This window comes from Aptenodytes patagonicus, chromosome 19 (assembly GCF_965638725.1).
Source record: "Aptenodytes patagonicus chromosome 19, bAptPat1.pri.cur, whole genome shotgun sequence".
In the NCBI taxonomy this organism is placed as follows: Eukaryota; Metazoa; Chordata; class Aves; order Sphenisciformes; family Spheniscidae; genus Aptenodytes; species Aptenodytes patagonicus.
Genome location: NC_134967.1, coordinates 3,824,616 through 3,851,398, shown reverse-complemented (window position 1 = coordinate 3,851,398; position 26,783 = coordinate 3,824,616). Strand labels below are relative to the sequence as shown.

Below are 26,783 nucleotides of genomic sequence, written 5' to 3'. Positions count from 1 at the left end.
CCCGGAGGGGTCCAAGCGCACCCTAAGCTCCCGGCCTCGGCGGCCTCTCCCGTTACCTGCCCTCTCCGATAAGGAGGTGTACGGGGAGGGCACGCACCGGGGGCCGTTCCCAAGAGCCCTGTGCCGCGCCCCCCACGCCCGGCGAGGCCGGCCGTCCTTCCGCTCGGGGCCGGGCCCCGCGGCGGGGCTGCCTCGGCGGGGCTGTCTTCCCGGCGCCGCCGCACCGGGGGCCGGCGCGGGCGGGGGCCGCGCACGGGGCAGGATTTATAGCGCGGCCGCAGCGCCGCCCGCAGCCCGGCGGGGCGGCAGCGGGCAGCGGCCGCGCCCGGGCGCGGAGCTCCGCACCGCACCGCACCGCACCGCACCGCACCGCACCGCACCGCACCGCACCGCACCGCACCGCACCGCACCGCTACGCACCGCAGCGGCGGGGCTGGCGGCCGCCCGCCCCTCCGCCCCCGGGGGCCGGCGGGCCGTGCTAGTTAGTCGGCCGCGGCGCACGGCGGAGCGGCATTAAAAGGCGGCGGCGGCTCGCCGTGCTGGCTGGCACCCGGCGGCGGGGCCGGGTGAGGGCTGCGGGGACCGGGACCGGTGCACGCCGCCGCCGTCGCTGCTGCTGGGCGGGGGGACGCGGCGCTGCAGGGCGGGCATCCGATACCGCGGTACCCGGCTCTGCCCCGGCATCGCTGCGAGCACACGGCTGCTGCCGCCCGGTCGGGCGGAGGTGAGTGCTGCGCTCCGCTCCGCGAAGCGGCGCCGGGAGGGGGTGTGGGGGGGCTGTGGGGCACAGCTATCTGCCGTTGTACCGTCTCCTCGCTGCCCGCCGCCAGCCCCCAGGCGCTCGGCTCTGCCCGTGAAGGTGGCCCGGGGCGGTAGGTCGGGCTACCGGGTCCCGCTGTGGCAGGCAGTGGTTAGAGGAGAGCACAGCTTGCAATCGCTCCCCTTCACCCTGCTCTGCTGTTTACTTTTTTTTTCCAAGCCCTCCATCTCCCCAACCGCCCCCCCCCCCCTTATTTTTTTTGCTGCGAATACAACAGATAAATCCCTCAGTTGTGTGTTTAGCCAACTCTCCCTGGAAGCTCTGGAGAGTTCATGAATATGCACAGAGGAGAGCGTTTCCCGGGGAGGCTGCTTCTATAATAAGCTGATTGAGCTGTGCCTGCAGCAGGGCTGTTCTCCTGGGGGAAAAGTTGGGCGCCAGAACTGAGCAGCTTTGTGTCCCCGACTTCACGGAGGGTTGGCCTGCCTCCCTGAGGAGGAGGAGAGCCAGCAGAGGCATTCTCCATGCTCAGGGATGTTAACAGGTCCAGCCAGGCAGGATCATCATCTCTGACAGCAGCTGATGTCAGATGTTTGTCTAGAAGATGTAAAGAGAATCATATACCTGGCACATGTAAGATAACCTTCCTGTTTATACTGGCTTGTGTAGAAATTGACTTTTCCTGCCTAAAAACCCCAGGTCACTTAGTAAGGGCATTACATTGCTTAGCAACAGTCCCAACTGCAGCCCAGTCCTGGGCCCTTACTATTCCAGATGGTCTCCAAAGATTTGCCAGCAAAACAGCCTGTGTCCTGGAGAAAATGAACTATTTCATGTTCTTTCCTATTTGGTGATGTGATGACCAAAACAAAAGAGAGGGTCTGGTTGCCACTGCGCAGGTATTTGAAAGCACTTGAGAAGGATGGGAGCTGGTGGGAGCCGAGTATAACTGAAAACCGCTGGGACAGAGGGAGTAAGATGAAAGTGGCAGGTTCCTCAGGCATATGTAGGACCTTGCATCTGCCTTTGCGGCTGCATCCTGTGTCGCTTGCACTTTTGTTTTGTGCACAGGCACAGCAGCGTGCTGGTTAGCAACCTTAGCTTATGCAATTATTAGGATAGTATTTTGACAGCTGGGCTGAGTCTGTTAGGGTTTAATGTAATATGCAAGCAAATAAGTTCCTTTAAAACAAGGCTGATGCATGCCCTCTTTTGCAGCTGCAAGACATGACTCAAGTTAAGTGGGATAAAGACTTGAGTATTGGAAGAGAAGTACTTCTACAATTCAAATGACAGAATAAACACACAGACTTTGTGCTCACAAAGCCACATGTGCATACATATAAAATCTGCTACCCTAAAAGCTCAATTTTTAAAAAAAAATTTCCCATGAAAATTTGAGTGAGCTTTTGAAATTAGCTTTCTATTCTCACCAGTAAAACTTTTCTCGGGGACAGTATTTTTCCCTCTTCCTCCCCAACAACCTTGTGAAGTGTTTATAAAGATATTATCCACAGCATCAGCTTCCTTTGATTGCTCTTTTAGGCTGTGTGTCTAGATGGAAACCTAGCAACACAATAACTGTATTGAAGGGAGATGTTTCAATAGCTACACTTCTTTTATCACACTGGATGCATCTTCAGAGGTTAGACTCATCAAGACTCTTTACCCCTTTGGAGCCTTATAGTTTTGTTCCCTAAGCCTGGAATAAAACGGACCTGAGCTAGTGAAAAAGACAACAAAGATGGAATGGAAATGCTTAATATGATAAAAGACCCATTCTTCCTTTCTTCCTGCTGCCCTTGTGAATACCTGCTATATTCCCATGGGGAAAATACTCCACTAGGGAGGGAGAATACCCGTCTAATAGAAAAATGATTCAAGGGGAAACTAGCCATCAGTATTTGTGACCGTTTCACCTAGACACACATGGGGAAAAGCCTAAGGGACAAATGGCCCAGAGCAGTATGTAACGGTGTAATATGTGAGAACCAGACTGGTGTTTGGGAAGTAGCATCAGCATCGTTCCAATCACCCACTGTGGTGAAGATTGTGATTCAGTTTCTGCAATGTACAGGGCCAAATTCATCCTCAGGGATGGAAAAAAAACCCCCACCACCTCGAGTCACTGACACTCTATCTAGATTTACCTCACTGGCTGTATTCTAGTGTTCTTGGCTGTATTGACAAATACCCTTGTTGTGCATACTATCTCTTTACAATAGTGGAGTAGGGCACTTACAGGGAGTCAAGGTGACAATATCTGTCTGGCTCTGTGTAATTTGGGGGCACAGAAATGAGGGATTTCACACTGGTGAAATCTCTGTTAGTTTTCAGGTGTTTGGGGAGAATGCCTTTGCTAGGTGCTAAAAACTCTCTCAATACCTAGTATGTCCTTGACCACGCCTCCCAAGATCTTGTACTCTTTCAGCATTAATGAATTAAACATCACAAATGCCTTTGTCAGGCCAGTAGAAAAAGTGGTTAAGTTACAGGAGAACTTTGACCACTTCTGTATCTGTCATTTCTGGACTGTCAGTGAGAAGTTTTCAACAAGCTCTATTGTGCAGGAGTTTATGGGGGTAGCTGCGGTGTGTGTGTATGCATATGTAACCGTATAGCATGAGAGTAATAGGATGTGTGCGTTTTGGTATGGCACTGGGGGAGGGTATGAATACGGTGTTAACATTTTGCATCCAAAAAACCACAGCACATCTGAAATCCTCTTGTGATTCCAGTGCTCTGAGATAAGTGCTGCTTATACAAAGACTTGCCTGTTGGGTACAAGTACTTAATAAGTAAGCTTGACTGAAACTGGAGAGGGATAGGAGTTCATACCCTGACGGCATATGGAAAATCTGGATAAGCTGTGATTTTTATTTCTGAAGTTTGAACAGGTCTTACTGTGAGTCCCAGGGTCTCTGGGTGATGCTGCCATGGTCTCTCTGCATGCCAACATGCAGTAAATCCTGGCAAGACTCTCTTTAGCACGAAGCATTTAGCATACAGTTGGTTTAATCCTCTAATCTTATCAAGCACTGACATAAATGAGAACTGAACAGATTAGTTCATTCTAAAAAATCAAACCCCGTTATATTTCTCAGTGTCGTGCACAAGATTTCTCCTTTCACTTACCTGATTGACTTATTTTTTTATCCATTGTTTGTTTAAAAGTATCCGACTATAGATTTGGGCTCAGTGATGGAAGGTAATCGGCTCTTCTGTGACTCGAGTTTATCTGTTGTTTAAGTAGCCTCAGGGGATTTCAGGATCAGAACCAGTAATGCGGTCTGGGAGGCTTGGTTACTGGAAGTTGCAAGGTTGGCAGAGGAAGGAGTTGCTGGTAAGTGTGGGTACTTGTTACCTCCTTGGTGACAAGCAGTCCCGTTTACTTTTTGTTCTTTTTGTGCCAGTCAAGAGGAGTGGAACATGTCCTTTGCCTTCCTCCTTTCCACACACCTCCCTGTTTCTCTCTATATAGAGAGATAAAACAGTCCTCATGAAGTGTGTGCACAAGCTGCCATTTGGCTCTGTGAATGTGTGGCCAGGGGCAGGGAAATGTGTTTCCAGACCTTGTGATGAAGTTGAACAATGAAATACTAGTTTCTAGCACTCCCTTATGTCTCCCCTGTGATACCACAGAACAGGCTATCTCTTTAAATGATTGATTTCACACAGATTTACTTGAGCTCATTCATCTTGATGCAGCTTTACCAGGGTGAATTTTCTCTGAGGTCTAGCCTTACTGATGTCTTTTCTAAGGGCTGGATCCTGCCTCCTTTCCTCTTGCAGAGGAGTACCTTATTTCATGAATAGCTCTGCTGCATTCAGTGAGACTGTTTAGAGTAAGGTGCTGTGGTGACTGTGACTCAGACTAATGCAAGTCAATTTAAAGGACAGATTAAGCACAGTGTGAGTATGGATTGCAGTGTCTGGCCCTTAATGAATAATTCAGGAACATGGAGGAGACACTGTAAGAGTTAAGTGCTTAATCCAGCTCTAGGTGAAGTCAGCAAGAGACTTTCCATTGACCCCAGCCCAGAATATGTTTCAGCATGGGCTTAACTGTGAGTTTGTAAGTTGTCCCATTGACGGCGGTGTGCTTCAGGCATGAGCTATAACAACTGTCTGAATTGGCAGCCAGTAGAATATTATTTATCACCCTCTTGCCTGTCATACTGTCATGAACTGTCCTCTGCAGCACTGTGAGAGAAGTTTTCTGAGGTCTCAGCACTGCTATTGAGTCATGCTTTTATAGTATTGAAAAACAGAAAAGATTAATAACTGGAGTGCCACACCATTAACGGGAGAAAATACAGACACAAAGTTTGGCAAAACAAGCTACAAAGGTTTAATTTTGGTTGCGTAGAGCTGGGGATGATGCCCTCCTTTTGCAAGCACAAGGCACTTGCATGTCATATGGATTTCACCAGAGCAGGACGCTCGGCACTTCACAGCTCAAGAGTCCACTTGTGTCTATTCCTTCCAGTGGCTGAGGGCGATCTGCCTTCATGGGGGTGAATTGAACCTCCAGGCACTGGAACTGCTCCTGGGAGACCCACTGTGGTGGGGATGGCAGAGCAGCTATCTTCTGCTGATGGGAAGCAGAGGATGCTCTGCACCCGCAGCTCTTGTTTTGTGCTGTGGGTCTGCAGTAACTGTGGGTAATCCTGTCCTTCCAGCTGGCCCAGAGGGATTTGCTTTCCCATAAAGGTACAGTTCTGCACTAGTCATAAACAATGCTGATTTTTTGATGATAGCAGCATCATTAACTTGGAGGGGCAGAGCATCTCCTCTTTCTTATTGTAACTCTGGAAGTATAAAACTTCCAGTGAAACCTGTGCCCTTGCTCTCAGCCTGCAGATCCTGGCAGTGCAGCAGTCTCTGCTCATCCATGGGGAGGCAAGCATGCCCATTGCAGAGCAGGGCACCCCAGACATAGGCTGTCTCCTGCACTGAAATTAGGGCTTCACAGATACCTGACCCTTTTTTCCTGTTTTGAGTTATCTCTGCTTGCTGGGAGAAGAGGTTTGGGGAAAAAGGCTGGGATACTTTCCCTGCCATCTGCCTTAAGGCAGCAGGCTTGAAAGTTGGCGCAGTTAATTCCTGATCTTTGCCAAGCTCTGTTAATAGAGAACGACTCCTCCTGAATAGGAGGCAGTTCATGTTACATAAATAGTGGAGAAGGGGGAAAGGCCAATGTGTTTGCAGGGGGTGAAAGACATACTGGCAGTCGTCTGGTTCTTAAACTACTGCTGGTCTTGACTCTCTACTTCTTTATTAGAGAAGGGAGAGTCAGAGGTGAGAATCATTTATTTTCTGCCCGGACTTCAGGGTGTGGATGCTATTTCTTCTGGGGCCTGGTTCTGCAGCTGCGATCTCACTCGCCTTGTGTAAATGCAGTCACGTCAGTGAAGTCACTTTGGATTTGTTACTGGGAATGTGAGCTCAGGATCTGCCTGCTAAGATGACTACATGGACAAGCTTGTATGGGCTTCAGGGCATCCTGTCTGCTGCCACAGATTTTCTTCCCATCTTACTTTTGCACAGCAGAAATTTCTTTGACTTGAACACAGAGTATGGTTCTAGGAGATCTCTAGTTTTACTCTGAGCTCACTTGTCTGTCTGATGGTGGGCTAGCAAGTCACAGAGTCTGTTTCTTCATCTATATGTGGTGATATATATTTAATAAATAATAATAATGCCCTGCATTAAATTGGCACTTTCATTTCCAGGATCATTTGGCTCAATACATTGTTTCTTTCATAGTCTATCTACAAAAATATATCATAGGAGCCCTGTTTCCCCCTGCCTTCCCATGTTCTTAAAGGATCTGTGTGTTTGCAGACCAATAGCAGAGAAGGAAATTCATGTATTAGCATCACAGGCCTCTGCTGGGTATTAACTTCTCTCTACTTTATGATACTGAGCATGGGAGGAGCTGCGGCATCTGGTAGTCAAAGCAAAGGATTGGGAAGAGTTGGGTCCTGTTGTTGCTGTGCCACAAATCTTGTGATTTTGAGCAGATCTGGAAGGTTGCTGTAGCAAAAAAGACTGGGTTTTGGATGCCTCAGTTTCTGGGCACCCAGTTTGTGTCACTGTTAATTTTCTGGGCACCCAGTTTGTGTCACTGTTAATTGGAGTTGTAGGTACCACTGCTGCTCCCCAAATGGCAACTAAAACCAGAGTCCATTTAACTGTGTGTGTTGTAACTTGCCTGGTCTGTATTTAGCTTCTGTTAAAGTCAGCAAAAGTAATGGCTGAATTCCAGCAGAGCTGGAGCTAGACTGTGGAGCCTTGCTTAATTCATTTGTAAACTTGCATATAATCCAACCTATTTCCCTAGAGGAATAAGGGAATTGGATCTGATAGGTGTTTGCAAAGGGTTTATGCAGTCTCTGATAGAAGCTGATATGATGCACAAATGCAAAGTGCTCTTTGCTCCTAGGGGGATGTGCTATATGTTGGCTTGTTTCTTGGCTCCGTTTTACACCCAGGAGCTGAGAATGAATTGCTTTTGAGTGCTGTATTAAGGTCTGTGGAGACAATTTGGGGAGGAAAAAAAAAATCCTAATCCTTTCTACTGCTTGGGGAACTGCTGAACATGCAGCACACTTGATTCCCTGAATCAAATAATTTGTCTTTTTGTTCCTCCTTTTAAGAAGGCAAATGAATTCCTGAAGAAGATGAGGCTGCAAACTCAGATTTGAACTAGAGCCCAACAGGGCATTTTAAATGTGTCTGAGAAAAGCCCAAAGCAACCCTGGCTCCTGCTTGTAAATCAAACCTGGCCAAATCCTCTGCCTTCGTATTTCCTCTGCCACCTCTTTCCCTCCACCTCCTCCCTCCCACTTGCTCTCCGGCTAACAACTCATGCGCCAAGTTTAATCTCCAAGTCAATTTTTATGGCTGAGTTGAAATGGAAAGGTGGACAGGCCCACAGGAGCATGAAAGCGACTCAATAAAACAGTGGGCTCCATTTAAACTGAGGGCTGTGAGTCTGGACAATATAGACAACAGTTTGTTTTGAAAGCTAAATCTATTTTGCTGGAAAGCTTGGGCTAGTTCTTGAACCATGCAGAAAGCTGCTCCTTCGGTGCTTCCTGCCGACAGTTGCAATTTCCAGACGCCAGGCCCAGGCGTTGCAAGCTGTGGTTCTTCAGGACCCATTGAGCACTTGTCAGTGCCTTGGACTCCCCTGAGTGTCAAATCTATAGACATGCTTTTAAATGGAGTGTCTCAGAATCTGATGCTTCAAGCCATTTCTTCCCACATCCAAACTGAATTTTACTTCCAAGGCCACCACTTCTCTTTCTCCCAGTCCTACACTTTACATCTCAGCTCTGTCACTTCACATAGGGGTCTTTGAGACAGGCAGCAACTGGGCAGCTGAGCTGTGGTCTTTGGTGTTCTTTGGTCCCTTTCATTTTTGTTACTGATGTCAATACTTGTGCACAAAGCATGGTAGAAATGCTGCAGCATCATAGGGACCTATAAAATGCCAGCCTATGACAACTGGAAACAAGATATATCAGCAGGTAAATGTTTCATCCCTGTGGCACTGCTTAAGCACAGAAGAAAAGAAGCTTCATTCCTGTAAATCTGCTACATGGAACCAATTCCTTGGTGAAAGTTACCTCACACTAACTGCAGAGTTCATAGCATAAGTTTCTGTATAAGTGGTACAGTAAAGCATTTGGCCTTACTTAAATTCCAATAACAGAGAGCTATACTGTAAGTAGCAGAGACAGATTAAGACTGTGATGACATTTCCTTTACAGACCTCTTGCTGTTTCTTGTATTTCTCCTGTATTTCTGATGTGTCATGGGGGAGATCATTCCTTCTGGATCCAAATCTTGGCACACTGTGCTGGTTTTGGCTGGGATGGAGTTAATTTTCTTCACAGTAGCTAGTATGGGGCTATGGTTTGGATTTGTGCTGAAAACAGTGTTGATAGTACAGGGATGTTTTTATTATTGCTGAGCAGTGCTGACACAGAGTCAAGGCCTTTTCTGCTCCTCACCCCACCCCACCAGCGTGCAGGCTGGGGGGGCACAAGAAGCTGGGAGGGGACACAGCCAGGACAGCTGACCCCAGCTGACCAAAGGGATGGCCCACACCATATGGCGTCATGCTCAGCACATAAAGCTGGGGGAAGAAGAAGGAAGGGGGGGATGTTTGGAGTGATGGCGTTTGTCTTCCCAAGTCACCGTTATGTGTGATGGAGCCCTGCTTTCCTGGAGATGGCTGAACACCTGCCTGCCCAGGGGAAGGAGCGAATGAATTCCTTGTTTTGCTTTGTTTGCGTGCGTGGCTTTTGCTTTACCTATTAAACTGTCTTTATCTCAACCCATGAGTTTTCTCACTTTTACCCGTCTGATTCTCTCCCCCATCCCACCAGGGGGGAGTGAGCAAGTGGCTGTGTGGGACTTAGTTGCCGGCTGGGGTTAAACCATGACACACACATCGGCCAAATTCATTCCTGCATGTAGACCACCTGCCTACATTCCCATCTATTCGGCTATGTTGTAGATCCTAGTACTGTTTGCATTTCCATTCCTCTGGCTGATTTGGGGAGTGCCTGCAGTGAGTTTGCTCCCTTGCTCAGCCAACTGGGCCTGGTTTCCAGAGGGCCAGACACAGTTCCATGTCAGCATAGGGCAGTGGAGTGAGTCCCTTTGAAAATCAATTTACAAATGTCTGTGCAAGAATAGCCTGTGTTTGCTTGTGGAGGGGATCCCAGGAGGTTTTGGGACTTCGTTCTGCAGTTAGCACAAGTAGCATCTCAGCCTGTGAATGCCTGGCTGAGAAGTGTGGGATGCGGTAAGGAACTGGGAACCATTGCCTGAAATGCTTTGATCCTTTGCCAGATGGCAGTCCCTTGGTATCCTTTGGGTTGGATGGTTGCCATTCACAAGCTCCTGAGCTCGTGCAGCTCGCATGGCTGATAATCTCTGGTGGTAGAAGGGGAATAGGGACAACGGTGGTGTCTGCCTCTTACTGAACTGCTCCTGTGCTAGGCTTAGATCACGTTCCTCCAGGTCTGTGCTGGGAGGGAGGAGAAGAGGGGAGAGAGAAGGGACGCTGCTGCTGTCTCAGCTCAGTCCTGGTGGCCTAAATCTGTATCATGTAGACATGGCTTCACTGGCAGCTTCTGGGACCTGCTGCCGGCAACGTTTCCCTCCCTTGCACAGGGACTAACAGGAACCAGCTCTTAGTGGCTCTTGTCTGTATTAGGAAGCATCCTGGACTCTCCCTGAGATTAATGTGTCATTAAAGCCTGTTTGCTTATTCTGAGGCCCTGCCCCCTCCTCTGCTAACAGTCTGCAGGACTGTGCTCATTGAGCTGTGGTAACATTTAATGTGAGTTTCTGCAGGGTTGGTGCAGCTGGCAGTAAGCTTTAAGTCCTTGTACTGGCAGGGGATCTGCTGACGTGCTGTTCAGGCACTGAGGCATCTTGTCTCGTCTCCACATCCTCCCCTTCCCCTCAGGAAGTTTTCCTTCTGTTCTGAAAAACCTTGTGTTCACCCAGGTCCTGCTCTGGAGCAGTCAGCTGTGGCACTAGAGGCTCTGCAGCCTCTGGGTTTTACACCTCTGCTTCCAGATTTCTCACTGATCCTGAGAAGATGAAAAAGCAGTGCTAATTAATCTAATTCCAGAAGCATCAGGTTTTCATGGGAGGAGAGCAGCTAGCTGCCTATGTTTCAGGGAGAGAGAAGTGTGGGAGGTAAGAAAGACATACCTGCCCAGATCCCATTTTATAGGCTGCTGAGAGCCAGCTAGCAACAAGCTACTTTGTGAGTCCCTCCTGAGCCAGTAGTAAGTTTTCCATGGGTGACAATACAGCATGGTTTGCTGCAATTATTCCCACTCAGCTGTAGTGATTGTCAGGATGAATTCTCCCCAAAATTCAGGCCCTCACATTCTCAGAAATAAGAGGCCATGTCTATACCACAGGTGAGCTCAGCTCAGTGCATGGAGCTGGAGTGGTGCATGAACAACCTTGGGTATGTCTTCTGCTCCCTCATTTATGAGAGGACTACAGCGTCACCCAGTCCTCTTTCATGCTGGTATGCAGAAAGCCCTGCTGAAGAACTGAGTATGACTGAAATGCCGTGGGAGCTGTGTCCCCACCACAGATTGCAGTCCTTACAGCCTTCCTGTTGTGAATCTGGCATTTTCTGATGTCAGTAAATTATAGCAGCAAAAAGGCAAGACCTTTAGATCCATCAGAGGGAGGCTAGGTAGCATCTGGAGTGAGATGCTCTGACCAGTACAACTCCAACACATGTGCAGATGGGACTTTCTACCTGTACATCCTTTTCCTGGAAGGTCAGAGCATGATGAGCAGAGCTGGCTGAATACAGACACTCCAGGTGAAGGGCAGTACTTGCAACATTTTCTTTTAACCTTAGTTGTACTTTTTATGTTGGAGTGGCAAGAAGTGGAGATGAAATAGTCTGCTTGTGCTGTGGTTGGCAAGAAGGACTGGCAGCATAGGTTGGCATTCCTGTGTTACCTTTCATATTGCTGCCCACGGAATCACAACCAGCAAAGTCCCCTCAGCACAAACTGCCGCTGAGGCTGCTGCTCATGTACATGGTGAGGAAGAAATTGCCCTCCTCCTTCTCGGTAATGAACTATCAGCTTATGGGGAGACTCTGGAGAGGGGCCTTTAGGAGAGGGTGTTTTGATTAGTCCCAGAAGCACAGTGTGCACACAAGCAGGCTATTGCTGGGGAGCTGCAGATGGAGGAGAGTGCACAGCCAGCCCTTGTCTTCATACTTCCTCCTGCTGCAAGGAGCAGGTGTGGGGAGTGCAGGGTCAGAGCTGGGAATCATGCAGCTGAGCATAGAGTGGTATCGGTGCCCACGGTGACGTAAACTGGGGAGCCTGAGCACGGGGTGGAATAATAAATGACTGGCAGGGGCTGACAGCAGGACTTAGTTTTCCTTTTCAGGGTGACAGTGGTGTGGGAAGCTTGAGTTTGTTTATAAAAGAGCAGCACCCCAGCTTTGGGGATGGCTGTTTATTCCAGGGCTTGGGAATTAGTGAATCTTCTCTGTGGTCTGAGATTCCTTCTTGGAGTGAGTGACGCTTCTTGGGATAATAATACAAGGCCTTGCTTTGTGGCAGCCATCTGTATTTAAGGACCTGTAAAGGCTTTGCTGTGAACACAGGTGCTCAGGGGTGTGGAAACCTACACACCTTTAACAAGCTTGTTATCTTGGGCCCCTGGTAGGTGGGATCCAGGGTGCTTTTGAAGTCTGTGTCAAGGCACCCAAAGGCACACAGCTGATCCAGAAGTCAACCCTTTATGAAGCAACAGCAAGTGGCTGGGGCTCAGACAAAATCTAAGTAATTTTTGTAGTGGCTAGGTAAGTCATTTCTGAAGCATATCGGAGTCTCAGCTTGCTTGATGCCTGTGTGCAGAAACCTGTAAGTGCCACATGCCTGAGTGACAGCAGGGCCTTATCATTAACACAAGCAAGTAACTCAAGTGGTAAACATGTGTTGTGGTTTAACCTCAGCCAGCAACTGAGCACCACACAGCTGCTTGCTCACTCCCCCCCACAACAATAACCAGGAGCAAATTATTGTATCAGGAAATGAATTTCTTTGGCAATGACATGCATGTTAGCAAAGTTCTTGTGTAGGTTTACCTCTGCAGCAATCCTGGGATGGCAGGGGACTGAACATGCATGGTTTGATGCCAACAAATCCTGGTGACCTTTCTCGGAAAAGTGCCAGTACTTTGAAGCAAGTCTTTTGGGGCAATTTATTGTGTCCTTTTGGATTTTTTTAAAATCTGTCAGGATACAAATTCTTCCTGGAGTCACTTAGGAAGTAGCACCCTAGGACAGACCTCACAGCTGGTACCTGCTGGAGCCATGGTGGGGCTGCCTCAATTTTCCTAAACTAGTGCCAATTAAGGTCCCCCCGATCCAAGGCTGTGGGATCACTCTTTTTCCTAATTAAGGAAACATTCAGGAAGAGTGTTGTGTTAAAACAGGAAACTCGGATGGCTGAGCCTAGTTCTTATTTGCAGGCATCTTACTCCTAGCAAAGCACAGTAGAGCTGCTGATTTCTGAAAGCGACAAACAAAAGCAAAAGCTTTTGCTGTACATCCTTGTGTGGATCAACGCTGTAAGGTTACCTTTGTCTTACCTTTACCTAAGGTTACCTTACTCTTCTGTCCACTTTCTTCTTGGTCTGTTCTGTGTGCAGGTGTGGCTTCTCACATAGCATAGCTTGATGTTGCAGCTCAAATTATGCTCACAGAACAAAGCAGAGTTTGCAGTTTGTTGCACACAGCCCCCATCTGCGCTGTTCTGTGCACTCTAAGAAATTAGGTATCTTGTGTGTCTTAAGCTAGGTGCCCAAAATAAGTGTCTATTTTTCCCTTCTGATGTCCTGAGCTCCCGTGTCTGTCAGATGCGAACTATACCACCCCCTCCTTCTCAGAGATGCTAGGAGAAGATTCAGTTCAGTCCTGTTTGTTCAGCCCTCAGACTCTGTCATGACAGGTAGTGTTGAAAAGCTCATGAGAAAATTAATAATTCTGCCTCTGAGCCAGGCATGAGCAGCGTGCAGGAAATGAGGCGTGAGACCACACACTGAACAATGAGGAGAGAACAAGGTAGTGAATAGCTGCTGGGTTCAGGGAGCATAATTCATCGCATGCACTGGTGGAGGTCAGAGTCCTTGCCTTTGGACACCAGGCTTGGAAGAAAAACTGCACTGCGAAGCATCTACAGAAGGGGAGCAAATTAAGGATGCTGTGTCAGCCCTGAATTTGGCATTTCCTGACTGGTGAGTGCTTGACTTTGCAGCTAATCTTTCCACACTGTTTTTGGCATGCAATTATGAGTAGATCTAATCAGTGCTTGTCAGACACCTGGAATAGCAGGCAGGTGCAGGCGGGAGATCCTCGATGTCATAGGCTGAGTGTGCTCCAACCAGCCTTTGTCCATTCTGAAAGCAGGACAATAGATCTGACTGGTTCCTTCCATTTCCAGCTGCTTTTATCTTAGCCAGGGTGTACAAGTGCCTGTAAGGGGAAAGAAGGGTAGGACAGTCAGCAGTGAAAGAGGACACCTCAGTTAGGAATGAGCGTGCATGCACGTACTTGATTTCATAAAGCTTGGGAGATCAGACAATCCTCCATCCTGTATACAGCCCTATCTATTGTCTTGCCTCCCATGCGTAAGTGGAATTGCAGATGATAGAGCTTTAAATATGTATTTTTTTAAAATCATTTTGTTGAACTTTTTTCCCAGTGAGCACGTATTTACAGCATTGCGCTGCAATTCCAACAGCACTGTGCTGCTGGAGCATTTTGATGTCATTCTGATCTGCAAAGTGCCTGAGGTCTGGCAATGTTTTTGTGCATCTTTCCAAAAAAGGATTTTAAGCAAGTGGGAAGGGAAATGCAAAGGGCCCAGAAAGAAAACAGGTTAAAGCCTTGTTTCTGCATTGCGCTGTACAGGTGGGAAAGTAGGCCTGCTTGATTAATAATGGTGGAGCCAGCCCAGCCAGCAGTTTAAACCAGTGACTTTGAGCACCATGTGCATCTTTGGGTTTGTATCCCACTGAAATACGTTCTGGGTTGTATCCTCAGGCACGGGTTCTGGTCAATGGCTGAATTAAGCCAGCGTTTTCAGAAGAATTTCAGGAGATTCAGGGTCAGGTGCCCCATCTGAGGTTTCCTGGGCTTGCTTTGCTTTTCCAGGAGTGCAGCACCTCTGAAAGTCAGACCTCTAATTAGGGGCCCAGAAATTGTATCTAATTCCTTCTTACTGTTTCATGTTTCCCACTCATGAAAGGTAGTAAGACTTGTCTGCACTGGCAAAGGGCAACACATGGCTTACTCCATGCACTCAGTTACAGCTGTGTTGATAAAGGGAGAACAGGGACCTGAGAAAGCCCTTCTTGGTTGTTTTTTAAAATGATACTTCTAGACTGGTCTCAGTGATTCAGGTGCAGAGCAAAACTCTGGTCCTGAGTCTCAGTGTCACTGTGGAGCCCTGCTTTAGAGTGGGTATACATTAACGATGCCCTCCAGTTGTTTTACACAGCCGGAGCTGTGTACAGTGTTCTTCAGCATAATGGGGCCTGGGATGTACTGTGTCCACCCCTGCTATCAACTGTGCATCGTTACAGAGAGGTGGCTTTTTGCAGGAGCTGGATGCTCTTAGAATGATTTTGGAAGCACAAAGCCCATTTCTCTCCCTCTTAGAGGAACTTTATGTAGCTAACAAAGGGGCCTAAAGCTGCCTTTGGTAGAAACTCCAAGAGTTTTCAGGAATACAAATAGGATCACAAAACTGCTAGCTCTGCTCTGAAAGCTTTGCCCATGGGAGAAACGAATGTGAAGTTTAATTATTTTGTCGATAGGAATCTTCCATATTACAGAAATTGTCTTTCCCTCCCCTTCTAGCCTTGTGCTTTCTTTCCTTTTTTCTTTTTAGCTTGCTGATGCACAAGGCTTCCTTTTTCCTGTAAGAAGGAACAACTGAGTAATTGAAATGGAACACTAGTGAGGATTTTTTAATCTGAAAGTCAGCATTAATTAGTCAGGTTGGGTGTAATTAGCTTCCTCATCTGTCACTGCCTCTCCCCAACTTGCCAATGACTTTCTTCTATCCTAGATTTCACTGAAAAGAACGAACTCTGTCATGTGGGAGCTGCATGGGTGTTTTTCCTGGTTGGGGTGCAAGTGAGTGACTACCCGCAGGGCTGTTGGGGTCTGAGCTGGATTCCACCTGCTGTAGTCAAGGGCAAAACTCTTGCTGATCTTAAGGTCTCCCAGGTTTGGCTTTGTCCCTTCTTTTCTGCTGTGTGTCAGGCTCACAGGAGTCATAATTATTCCTACCCTGTGCTCCATAGCCTTGCAGTGCTTTAAATGCTTAATTCATTACTCTGGTCAGACTGGTAAGTTGCAGCAAGACATGGAGGATGCCCAGGTTAAATTGCTGAACGGGGGTGCAAATATTGAGGGGCTCGGATGCCCAGTCTGCCGATCACTGGTTCATCTGTGGCAGTCATCCAGGGAGGAAAGGGGTGAGCCTCTTCCATTGGACTCTGGTAGCACTCATGGCTGTGGTGTTGAGGTTCAGCTGCAGGTTGTCTGGTGTGCAGGGCCGGTGGGGTGGCTCAGATCTGATGTGAGATAGCCTCTATACTCCTCTAGAAAGAAGTGCCCACTGGCACTGAAGAAATAGCCTTGGCAAGGAGACCTTCCTTGTCTTCCTCCTAGTCATGTCTCCACACTGCTGCTGTGGCTGTGAAGAGGCAAACCAGATCATTAGCTGGATCCTGCCATTACTGGTACCTTCCATAAAGCTGTGTGTCTTTGTACCAGCACAGGGTTGGAAGATGTGAGTCTCTTCATGGCCATATGTTTCTTTGTTGTGATGGATTTTCTGAACTCACATCTTCAGATCAGGAAGGATCTTCATCCTGGGAGGATTCAGTCTGAAGGCTGAATGCAAAGGGAGGAGGATTTTTTATGTACTGTACTACAGACTGCTCCTTCCCTTCCCCTCTTGAATCCCCCTCCTACCCTCCCTTTCCAGCTCAGTTAGTTTTCTACAAGGTCCCTCCAAGCTCAGCTGTGCTGCTGAGTGAGCAGCTTGCTTGCCTCTCCCCGCTTCCCCTTTCCCCATCCCCAAATGGTTCTTGGCTGGCTGAATGAATGAGGCAGCGCAGATGAACATGTGCCAACGCCAGGCTAGGAGGTGGGTGAGCTGGACATGAACTGTGCGGGCCCAGCTTTGCCAGATGAATGCAGGTTCTGTGGTTTCTATGCAGCCATTAGGCAAAAGGTTTGAGATTGTCCCTCCTTCGTAGCATACTCTCTGTAGGCAGCTCTGCAGAGCAGAGCTCTGCAGCTCTGCAGCCTGGCTGTTGAACTTCGTCCATACCGTGGTAGTGTGGGGAACGGAAAGGGCCCCAGACCCCACATCTTCCCCGTGTCAGGTACTCTGGGGAGACCTGCCCCTTGCTTTGCCCCTGTCTTGCTCTGTGAGCTGGCTGTCCAGTGTGCACAGTCTGCCCACACAGTCCGCCTTTGCATGGCTGTGCAGAAAGCAGGAGCTGCTGCAGGCTGTGTGGGTAGGCTTGAGGAGCAATTTTTGCTCAAGGAGCTGGTTCGGGGTCTGTCCTTCACTGGGTGGGTGGTGACAGCATAGGCCCTTCTCACCACACATCTATTCAATGCTGGTATGTTCCTGGTGGAAAAACCTGAAAGCATCAGGACAGTGGGACGGGGTCCCTGACATGAGGCACCCCATGGTGGCTGCAGCTGTGGCTCTTGCTTCCTCCTTGCGGTCTAGATCAGGGCTGTCCATAATGTGGCATTGTAGGTTCCTGCAAGATCTGGCTTCGTGTAGCCAAGCATGCGACTCAGGAAGCAGAGGGTATTTTGTGAGGCAGACCTGCCATGGCAGGGGGGGTGGAGGTTTTCACTTAAAGTATTTATTTACTAAATACTTTGCCCAGTTTCCTTTACCTTTCTCTGACTTAATGGAAGCTATGCCTGTAGCAGCACCTTAAATCTCAGCCAGAAATCTTCTTTACAGGAGGTTCTGCTACCCTACAGAGTCCTGACTGGTTTTGAACCAGGAGGAAACCTGTTTGCTTCGGAAGGGGCAGAGGGAAGCCCAAGAAATATGAATGCCTACCTCAACAGGCTGAATCAGTGCCTCTCCTCCAAAGAAATGGATCTAGGGCTCCTAGGAGTGCTCTTATCCTCTGCTCCTTCCAACCTGGAGCAGGCTAAGCTTGCACAGAAGTGAGGCAGAGCTTTGATTAAGGCTGCAGGTTTAGGTCCACTGTGCGTATCCTGGAATTGAAAAAGTAACTGGGCCATGCTTCAATGCTGGGAGTCCCTGGGTAGTGGTGGAGGGAAAACAGGCCAGCCCCCAAGCATAATTCAAGCAGAAAAAATGCATTTCACTCCCCTTCTGGCTGATTTCGGGGTTTATCTCCCCCGCCGATTCAGTTTGCTGTGTTTTGGGTTAGATAAGCTTTCATCCTGACCCAGGCAGGATCTGACGAAGGCGGTGAGGCCAGATGAGTCCCAAGGGCAATGCTAAGTGCGCTGTGTCTGGCTTTGCAGCTGAATCATGTGGTAAACTCTCTTTTGAAGGGAGTTCAGAGCTGTGGTGGAACTAGGGCAGGATGCATGCACGTGCTTACCCCACATGCAGAGGGAGGCTGTCACTGTCAGGGACAGCACAGCACAGGTGCCTCTCTCCCTGCTCTTGCCCTTCCGCCTGGACCAAATCTTGATCCTTCCCTGACTCAGTTCTCATGTGAGTGCATATAATCTTGGGGCTTTTCCAGCGTTTGTTGTGCTGGGGTTTACACCAGCATCAGAATTCGTACTAGTCTTTAGCCTAGAGGGTAGCATGTGTTGGCCTTCATACATTGTGGGTGCCCATCTTTTATAAGGTGGGTTTTGCAGTCACCATGAGAGTGGATGGGAGAGCCAGAGGGAGATGCCTGAGGTCTGATCCCTTCCTTGAGTTGAGGATTTAGCTCTTGGTTAAAAAAGAAGATGGTATGATTCTTTTTCTGCTGGCTTTTTACTATCTCAGTCTCTCTTGTTTCCCTTTCTTGTCACGTGCAGGCTCCTCTGTTTCAGGATTAGAATCTTTTCCCTCCTTCTCCTCAGTAGCTCAATAAATGGGAAATTATTATGGCTCTTTACCTCTCTTTCTAAAGAGAGAATACATATGCTTGATCAGGTCTTGCAGTAACTCCATTCTGTTGAAGGAGAGCCCAGGCCAACGGGAGAAAGGGCAGCTGGGTGGAGTGGAGGTAACTGCATGTACACACCAGCTTGCCCAGATGGGATGAGTGAAGTTTGCACCTACATTCATGCAGCACCAATCTGCACTGCTAACGTGAGCTGAAGTTGTAGCTTGGTTGTCTCTTAGAGGCAGAAGGGTGACAGTACTTGTCAGCCCAGCAATGGATGGCACTTATACACTGGTCAAGGGCTTGCATGTGCTGAGGATGTCCGCAAAGGTGAGCGGCGTGGGGCGACCTGTGAGCTGGGGCTGGCGCTGTGCTGTGTTCAGGGAAGCTGGTGTGCCAGCAGTCTTTGGACACATAGGAGGACATCACTGCCCTCCACTGCTTTGTCAGCATTGATGGGATTATGGCTGCTCTGTGGGGAGAGTTTGGGAGTGTAGGGTGTGGGAGAGAAGGCAAAACTGCAGTAAGGAGCAGCTGGGAGAGGATTTATGTGCAGATTCAGGGATCTGGGAAAGCCTCCTCTCTGTCATGATGCAAGTAAGGTGCTCTGTAAGCAACAATAGAAGAGCACATGGGTATGCATGCCCATGAAGTTGAGGCGGAGGAGCACCTGCACACCAGTAGCTGTCTTGGGCAGCGTTGTTTGTATGCTCTTGGCCTTGCCCCAGGGCCCAAGGCTCACGCAGCAATGTGTGGCTGTTCAGGGGAACTTTCAGATGCTCCCTGGCTGTTTAGAATTACACATCCTGAACATTAAAGAAATCTTAATGGAGACTAAAGCCAGCTAGATTTCTCCTAACCTTTCCAGAGACTTGAAAAGACCCCCCCTTTGCTTTGTTCTTGCTGTCTAACAGCCCTACGTGTGAAGGGGGAAACAACACAGCAGAGTTTTGTGAGCCACCCTCTCCTCACCCTATTTCTCAGCCTCCTGAGGATGTGGAGGTCTGGCAGAAGAGGGACTATGGCCATCTGCCATCAGTGGTGCCCATCTGTTTTTGGACTGTGAGATTGCAGAGCAAGGAGGAGGATTTAGCACAGGCTTACACGTGCCCTCCTGCACAGCTCTCTGCAGCCTGGCTGAGGTGGGTGAGCCAGCTGCATGAGCCTAACCACAGCGAGGGGGTGGGAGAGTCCCTTCTCTCACACTGACAGGAAGGGTGGGATGTTTTGAGAAAATATCAGTTGCATATTACAGCCACTGATCAACATTTGTGCTTTCCTTGATGCGGGCAGGAGCAGGGAGGCTAGAGCTCAGAGGTTCCCTGTTCTCCACAGGCTCTGCAACACTGGGAGCGCTCTGCCCAGCCTGCCTGCACAGATGCTGTCCAGACCAGAGCGAATCCCATGGGAGCTGCTGTAGCTCCCATGAACTCCCTGTGAGCAAAGCCACAGGCATCACCCAGGCTGACCAGAGCCAGGGAGATTGCTGTGACCCTTGCTCCTTTGCACATCTCTCTTCTGCTAGGGAGCATTTCTGCCCCATTGCTTTTCCTCTCAGTTCAAGTTCAGGCAGCTCCCAGGTCTTCTGAGGACCTAGAGTTAAGGGGTGCTGGCAATTCATCTTACTGCTGATAGAAGTCCTGTTAAAGTAGAAACACTGGTTAGGAGCAAAGCTTGTAAATTGCTTCTGGCCTGTGTGTAAATTGCTTGCAACTATCAGGGTCAAGCAAGGAACTGAATCTGTTCATTCATTCAGTGATGGGAGGCTGCAGGCTTTGCTGCCGGGAGCGGGGAAAGGGAGTGACACTTGCAGGGTCTGGGCTTTCTGGGCCTTGCTCTCAGGGGCCACCGCCTGTGGCTTCCTGGCTTGAGAGGCTTCCATGCAACACCCAGGAGGGGCATATGGGAAAGTCTAAGAACCTGTGTGTGCTGGCAGCCCCCTGCAAAGGAGACTACTTTCCCGGAGAGACTCCTTTTCTTTCTTTCCTGCCCAAGTGTGGGCTGATCAGGGAGAATTTCCTCCTTGTCATTCCGTGGGAGCAGTGACTGCTTTTGTTTCCTGGTTTTTCCATAGGAACCGGGAAAACTCACTCCATAAACAACATCCCGCAGGGGTGGAAGGAAAGCAGGGCTGTTCAGCTGTTTCCCTTCCCACGCTGGTGGTGGATAGCCCTTTGGGGACTAGAGCAGGGTTACAGTGAGTTCTCTGTGGGGGTCAGTATGTGCAAGTACGTGCATACATGTGTATCTGCAGGTATGGGTGCATGTGCTTCCGGTTCTGCGTGTGCACACACACGCATGCTTTGTGGGAAAGGTGAGTACAGCTATAAATAGCTGGGGGAAAATCTATTGTCAGTTTTAAGGAGAGGAAGATAGGTTCCCTTGCATTTTTCATCTGGTAGCATGAACTGTTCCTGGGCATAAGAACCAGGTTAGCTAATTAAATGTTCCTGCTGCTGCAGTCTGAGCAGTGTACCGTGAATCCCCTGCCATCTCCATGCCTGGTGTTCCTGGAGCCATGCAGAGCCCTCTTCTGCCAGAGCACTGAGCTCTGGGACTGTAGTTTGAACTTCTCCCCTCTCTGGTTCCTCTGCCAGGCAGGGTGTGGGATACCCCACAGCGAGCCTGTTCTTTCAGTGGCTGTGGCAAATCTGTAGGGTTTGAAAGGAGTCATGCTTTGCTGCTGAGGGCGCAGGGCTGAGAGAGCTGGAGTGTGCCTTCCTCCCCAGCTCTGCTGCTGAGACCCTTTGGCAACTGCTATGGATTCATGGCTGTGCCTGGTGACACCCAGTGCTGGGCCTTGCTGACTGCTTTTCTCTACCCTTTTGTGCAGGCGCTGGACATGGACACAGAGGATGACCCCTTGTTACAGGATGCCTGGCTAGATGAGGAAGATGAAGAGGTAGCCTTCAGCTCCCGGAAGAGGCGGGAGGGTGCTCTGTTGTGTGGGAAAAGCCCATGCAGAGTCAGGCCCCTGCGTGTCACGCTGCCCGTGTCTGGCTTCTGGAATATTGTTGGCTGGGTATTTACCAACCCGTACTGCGCTGGCTTAATCCTTTTCCTGGGCTGTGCCATCCCTGCTGTGCTTGCTGTTGTCATGTTCCTGCACTACCCAGCCCTGGATATTGACATCTCCTACAATGCTTTTGAGATCCGCAACCATGAGTCCTCTCAGCGCTTTGATGCACTTGCCTTGGCCCTCAAGTCCCAGTTTGGGTCATGGGGGAGGAACCGCCGGGACCTGGCTGACTTCACCTCTGAAACCCTGCAGAGGCTCATCTTTGAGCAGCTCCAGCAGCTTCACCTCAATGCTTCCCATCTCGGGGTCAGTGCACGGGTCAAGCGCAGCACCCCAGCGGGCAGGACAAGCTCCCCCAAGCCCCATGCCCACCTGAACCCAGGAAACCGGACTTCCCGAGTTGGGAGGGGTGCCCCACGCTGGGACTACTCCAGCACTTACATCAGTGCCAACACACAGACACATGCCCACTGGCGCATCGAGCTCATTTTTCTGGCTCGGGGGGACTCTGAAAACAACATCTTCACCACTGAGCGCCTGGTTACCATCCATGAGGTCGAGCGCAAGATCATGGACCACCCTCGCTTCCGGGAGTTCTGCTGGAAGCCCCATGAGGTCTTGAAGGACCTGCCCCTGGGCTCCTATTCCTACTGCTCCCCTCCCAGCTCCCTCATGACCTACTTCTTTCCCACTGAGAGAGGAGGGAAGATATACTATGATGGCATGGGACAAGACCTTGCTGACATCCAAGGTGAGCTGAGGGCTGTGGGTGAGGGCTGGCATGTTTAAGGCATGAATCTCCTGCAAGTTCAGGCAGTCACTTACTGGTGTGCAACTAAGAGGGGTGACTGCCTTGTGCAGAGAGGAAGATGCTGCCATGTTGTGCCTTGAGGAATCGTCTTTTCTGCGCTAGGGCCGGTCTTCTACCCTTTCAGCAAAGCCCCTGCAACCCCAGTCATGGGTCATACATGGCCCCAACAGGCGAGCAAGAGGGACAAATGAGAGGGAGTCCTGCATTGTACAGATGCCTTCTACTGACCCTTGTCCCCTTTGAAAGACTGTGGTTAACTAGAGGAATGTCAGGTCTTGGACAGACAATAGGGATGAGCTTCCCTGCACCATGGAGCAGATGAAAGAGGTCTGTGGGCTGCTCTGGAGCTTGAAAGGCAACTTGTGAGTCACCAGCTGGAAAGGCTTCTATAAGGAGAGGAGAGGGAAGGCCCTGCCTCCTCCTCCCAGCTCCATACCCTATACTATGCCCATCTAATAGAGCAGAGGCTCTGGATGGTGAAAAAGAGGTGAATCATGAGGAGTCTGTGGGTGTGATGTGGCTGTGGGATGAAGCCTCCATCTGTCTCCCAAGCACAGGCTTGCAGATGATAGCTGTCCAGGAGCCATACAGGGAGCAGGCAAAGAATTAACTCCATCTGCTCCAGTGTGAGTAATGGTTCTGCTACCAAAACAGGAAAGAGCATAGTTTCTGGTGTGAACTCAAGGGAACTTGGATTTTGGGGGTAGACAGGCAGTGTCTCTTACTCAGAGCTAGCTGAGTGCCTCCATCTCTGCATGCCTCACACCATCAGATGGCAGAGGTGCTAGGTCACAGCAGAGCCAGGACTCTTCATCTTCCGTGGGCATTGTTTAGCTCTTGTGCTTCCCAGTGTGATGGAGCAAATGTTGGCCCAATGTACGAGAACTAAGTGCATCCAGCAGTGGGAGTATTGATGGGGATGTTGTGTGCATTGCTGTTTGGGGGAGCTGTGGTTCAGATCACAGTCAAGTGGAAGATGCGTCTCTGATGGGGAACTGCATGTAGGCAACATTGCAAGCAGAGTCACAAAGCAGAAGTGGAATGTGAATCTTTGCAATCCGGCTTTCCCCAGCCCTCCTTGCTTTCTGCAAGGCAGCAGCAGTCAGCGTCGCTCTGATGAAAGACAGGATCACTCCCAGTTTCCTTTTGTCAGACTAGACCCTGTGCCTTGCCAAGTCAACTAAGCAGGACCTAAGAAAAGTGACGCTGCTTTCTCCCGCAGGGTCCTTGGAGCTGGCCATGACCCACCCTGAATTCTACTGGTATGTGGATGAGGGCTTGTCTGCCGAGAACATGAAAAGCTCCCTGCTGCGGAGTGAAATCCTCTTTGGGGCCCCACTGCCGAACTACTACTCGGTGGAGGACCGCTGGGAGGAGCAGCGCCACAAGTTCCAGAACTTTGTCATCACCTACGTGGCCATGCTGGCCAAGCAATCCACAAGGTGAGGGTCTGTGCAGACAGGGCAGGTGCCTTACTGGGAGTGGGTGAGAGCAGGGAAAGGCAGAGGTTGGAGAGGATGGTGCTTTCTGTTGCACTAAAGGAGTGGATGGAATAGGCTCTTCAGGGTGTAAAAGCTCAGTCTTAAGGTTTACGTAGGGCAGACATGCCTGCTCCGCTCTGATAGCCCTGCAGCATTCAGTCTCACCTGGAAGGCACAGAAAGCTTGGCATGCCAGCTCAGACTGCTGGTCAGTCTCAAACAGTGGCCACAGCGTGATGCTCCAGATGAAGGAGAAAAAGCATCTCCTTTGAAGTTGAGCTCAGGCACAGTGCTATGAATGAGGGTGGGGAGCATATGGCAGAAAACCACTCATATGCTTCCCTTTAATGCCACTTCCTACTGCAGCAACATGCCAGAGACATCAATTGAGACAATGAAAGGGAGCCAAAGATTGAATCCAGTGCCTGCCTTTCCACTCAGCCCCTGTCTGGCATTGATCTGTTTGCTTCCATCTCACAAGTCCAATTCCACTGGCTCCAAGAGAGCTGCTTCTCTGCCTTCCTGGTCTGAATTTGGCCCCAATTGGTCTGATGCAGGGGGTGAAATGGTCCTTACTCAAGGTGTCAACCTGTGGATCTGATTCTGCTTTTGCTCACACCAGTGTAATTCCTTCCAGAAGTGTTTGCGCTTTGTACAGAGAGATGGGGAGGGGAGTTTCAGGGCAGGATAAGTTTCAGGAAATGCAGGCTTTTTTTCACCACCAGGTCTGTATGACTTTGGTTGAATAGAGCTTTGCTCAGTGCTTGTGAGAGGGAGGTGGTAAAGTAGAGCTAAAAGAGTAGCCCAGTATCCAGACAGCTGAGGGAAGGCAGTGAGTCCCAGTGTCAGTGCACCTTCTCAGTCTCCAGCCCTCTACTGCTCTAAATCTCAATAGCTCCCAGAACGAAGGGATACCGATCTTCAAAAGCAGAGTGAAATGCAGCCAGCCCTTGTCAGCCCTGAAAGCAGGCAGCTACAGAGCGTTCTCAGCAATAGGCTGGCAGAGTGGGTTGCACTTATGGGAAGCCAAAAGGGAATTGGGGCCAAGGCTCGGTTCTGAAGCTCAAATTCCTGATAGCCTCCTGTGGTGCAGTGTTATTGTACTCCTGGTTAAATTATCTTGGATTACTTCCACTCAGAGCCTGCTTCTGGAAGCAGAAGCTGGTAAATCATGTGGTTTCTGATAAGCGATCACTCTGCCTGCATCTGCTGGTTATTACCTTTGTGCTTAATATAATAAGCAATGATTAGGATTCCAGATGGAATTGGCTTTGGAGGCTTCAGGAGCTGTTTGCTGACAGCAAGAAGTCTATTAGTGCCAAAGACCCACCATGCACTGGTGGAATTTTAGAAATATTAGACCTGCTCTTTTATTTTTCTCCCTTCTTGTGTGAACTTCACCTCCAGCAGCAACCTTGTTCAACCTGCTCTCACCACTCTCAGCTGTTTCCTCAGAGAACTGCCAAGTTTATTATAGCAGTGACCTCCTTTGGCTCTGGGGGAGACATTGTGCTTTGTTAAATCCCCTGGCTCTGCTCCCTTTACACTCAACTCTGCCTACTCCTCTTCCTTCCTTCATATCTTCCCACCCTAGCAAAGTCCAGGTGTTGTATGGAGGGACGGATTTGTTTGACTATGAAGTGAGGAGGACCTTCAACAATGACATGTTGCTGGCCTTCATCAGCAGTAGCTGCATAGCTGTCTTGGTCTACATCCTTACGTCCTGCTCAGGTAGGCTGCAGTCACAGCTGCCCTGCTCTCACACAAAGCCAAATATGCCGTGACTCCCTGTGTCTGTGCAAGCCCCAGGAGAGGCTCTGATGCTGACACCAGCCTGACTGTGGCACAGCAGCATGCAGAAGGTCATGCAACTCTGATTCTCCAGAGCAGAGATTTGTGGGCAGGATGGGGGGGGAAGGCTCACAGGAGAACAGGAATAAGATGCAAATTCCCATCTTACTAATGCTGGTGTAAAGCTGATGTAATTTCATGGATGGGCCTCATGGGAAGGAGTCTGCAAGCGGTACTCTTGTAGCCCTGAGCTATTCTCTGTCACCAACACACTCCTGGGAACCAATGTTCTGACAGGGCAGGTGGGAGGTGTCTGTTCTCCCAGGGGGCAGCCAGCAGTACTATTTTTATCGTGTTCCTTTCCTCCTATAGTGTTCCTGTCGTTCTTTGGCATTGCCAGTATTGGGCTAAGCTGCCTGGTGGCTCTGTTCCTGTACCATGTCGTATTTGGGATCCAGTACCTGGGTATACTCAATGGTGTGGCTGCCTTTGTCATTGTGGGGATTGGTAAGCATGTCCTTACTCAAAAGCTACCTGTGCTGCCTTGCCATAACTCCTGCCTGCAGGAGAGAGAAAGGTGATGATGGCAAATGCAGACTGAATTTTCAAGCCCTTTCCCTCCGTTACCTGTAAGTGAAATATTTGCAGGTCAGATGTTGAGGGGAAATTAGATTTTTAGCATGTGTCCCTACTGTGAGCAAAGTATCAAAATCTCCCCCCTCTTTTCTCAGGGGTTGATGATGTCTTTGTTTTCATCAACACCTACCGCCAAGCCACCCACCTCAAGGACCTGCGACTGCGCATGATCCATACTATCCAGACAGCAGGGAAGGCCACCTTCTTCACTTCCCTGACCACAGCTGCAGCATATGCTGCCAACATCTTCTCTCAGGTACACTGCAGCTTTGGGATTTGGGGCTCTCTGTTTCTGCCAGAGGCCCTAATAGAGAGGGAAGCTGCCAGCACCATCTTTCTGCCCTCTCATCCAGCACAGGGGCATGCCGGACTTGCTTGCCCTAGAGGGCTGTCCCTTACCTGCTCTAAGGCAGTGGACACTCTCCCTGTATCAGCATCCAAGGCAATATTTCCTGTGCCACTGATCAGCTCAGCCCTGTACCTACCAGGTTTGCTCACTACCATGACTGAGGTCGGCGTGTGCTATTCTCAGGTTCCTCCAAATATCTCTTTCTGGCCTGATGTCTCTCCAGGTCTC

General features: G+C 49.6%; 1 protein-coding gene across 3 annotated transcripts in view; it reads left to right on the top strand.

Moving 5' to 3' along the window:
• The first annotated feature begins 664 nt into the window (after nucleotides 1-664).
• Nucleotides 665-26,783, top strand: part of DISP3 (dispatched RND transporter family member 3) — a 101,976-nt gene continuing 75,857 nt past the window's right edge. For all 3 annotated transcript variants that reach the window (XR_012996836.1, XM_076356156.1, XM_076356155.1), the window contains exons 1-6: nucleotides 665-724; nucleotides 21,303-22,239; nucleotides 23,522-23,741; nucleotides 25,374-25,510; nucleotides 25,943-26,077; nucleotides 26,302-26,462. Coding sequence is in view for 2 of the 3 variants with exons in the window: in XM_076356156.1 (XP_076212271.1) it covers nucleotides 21,312-22,239; nucleotides 23,522-23,741; nucleotides 25,374-25,510; nucleotides 25,943-26,077; nucleotides 26,302-26,462 (1,581 nt within the window). In the remaining variant the exon portion in view is untranslated. The remainder of the gene's footprint in view (nucleotides 725-21,302; nucleotides 22,240-23,521; nucleotides 23,742-25,373; nucleotides 25,511-25,942; nucleotides 26,078-26,301; nucleotides 26,463-26,783) is intronic.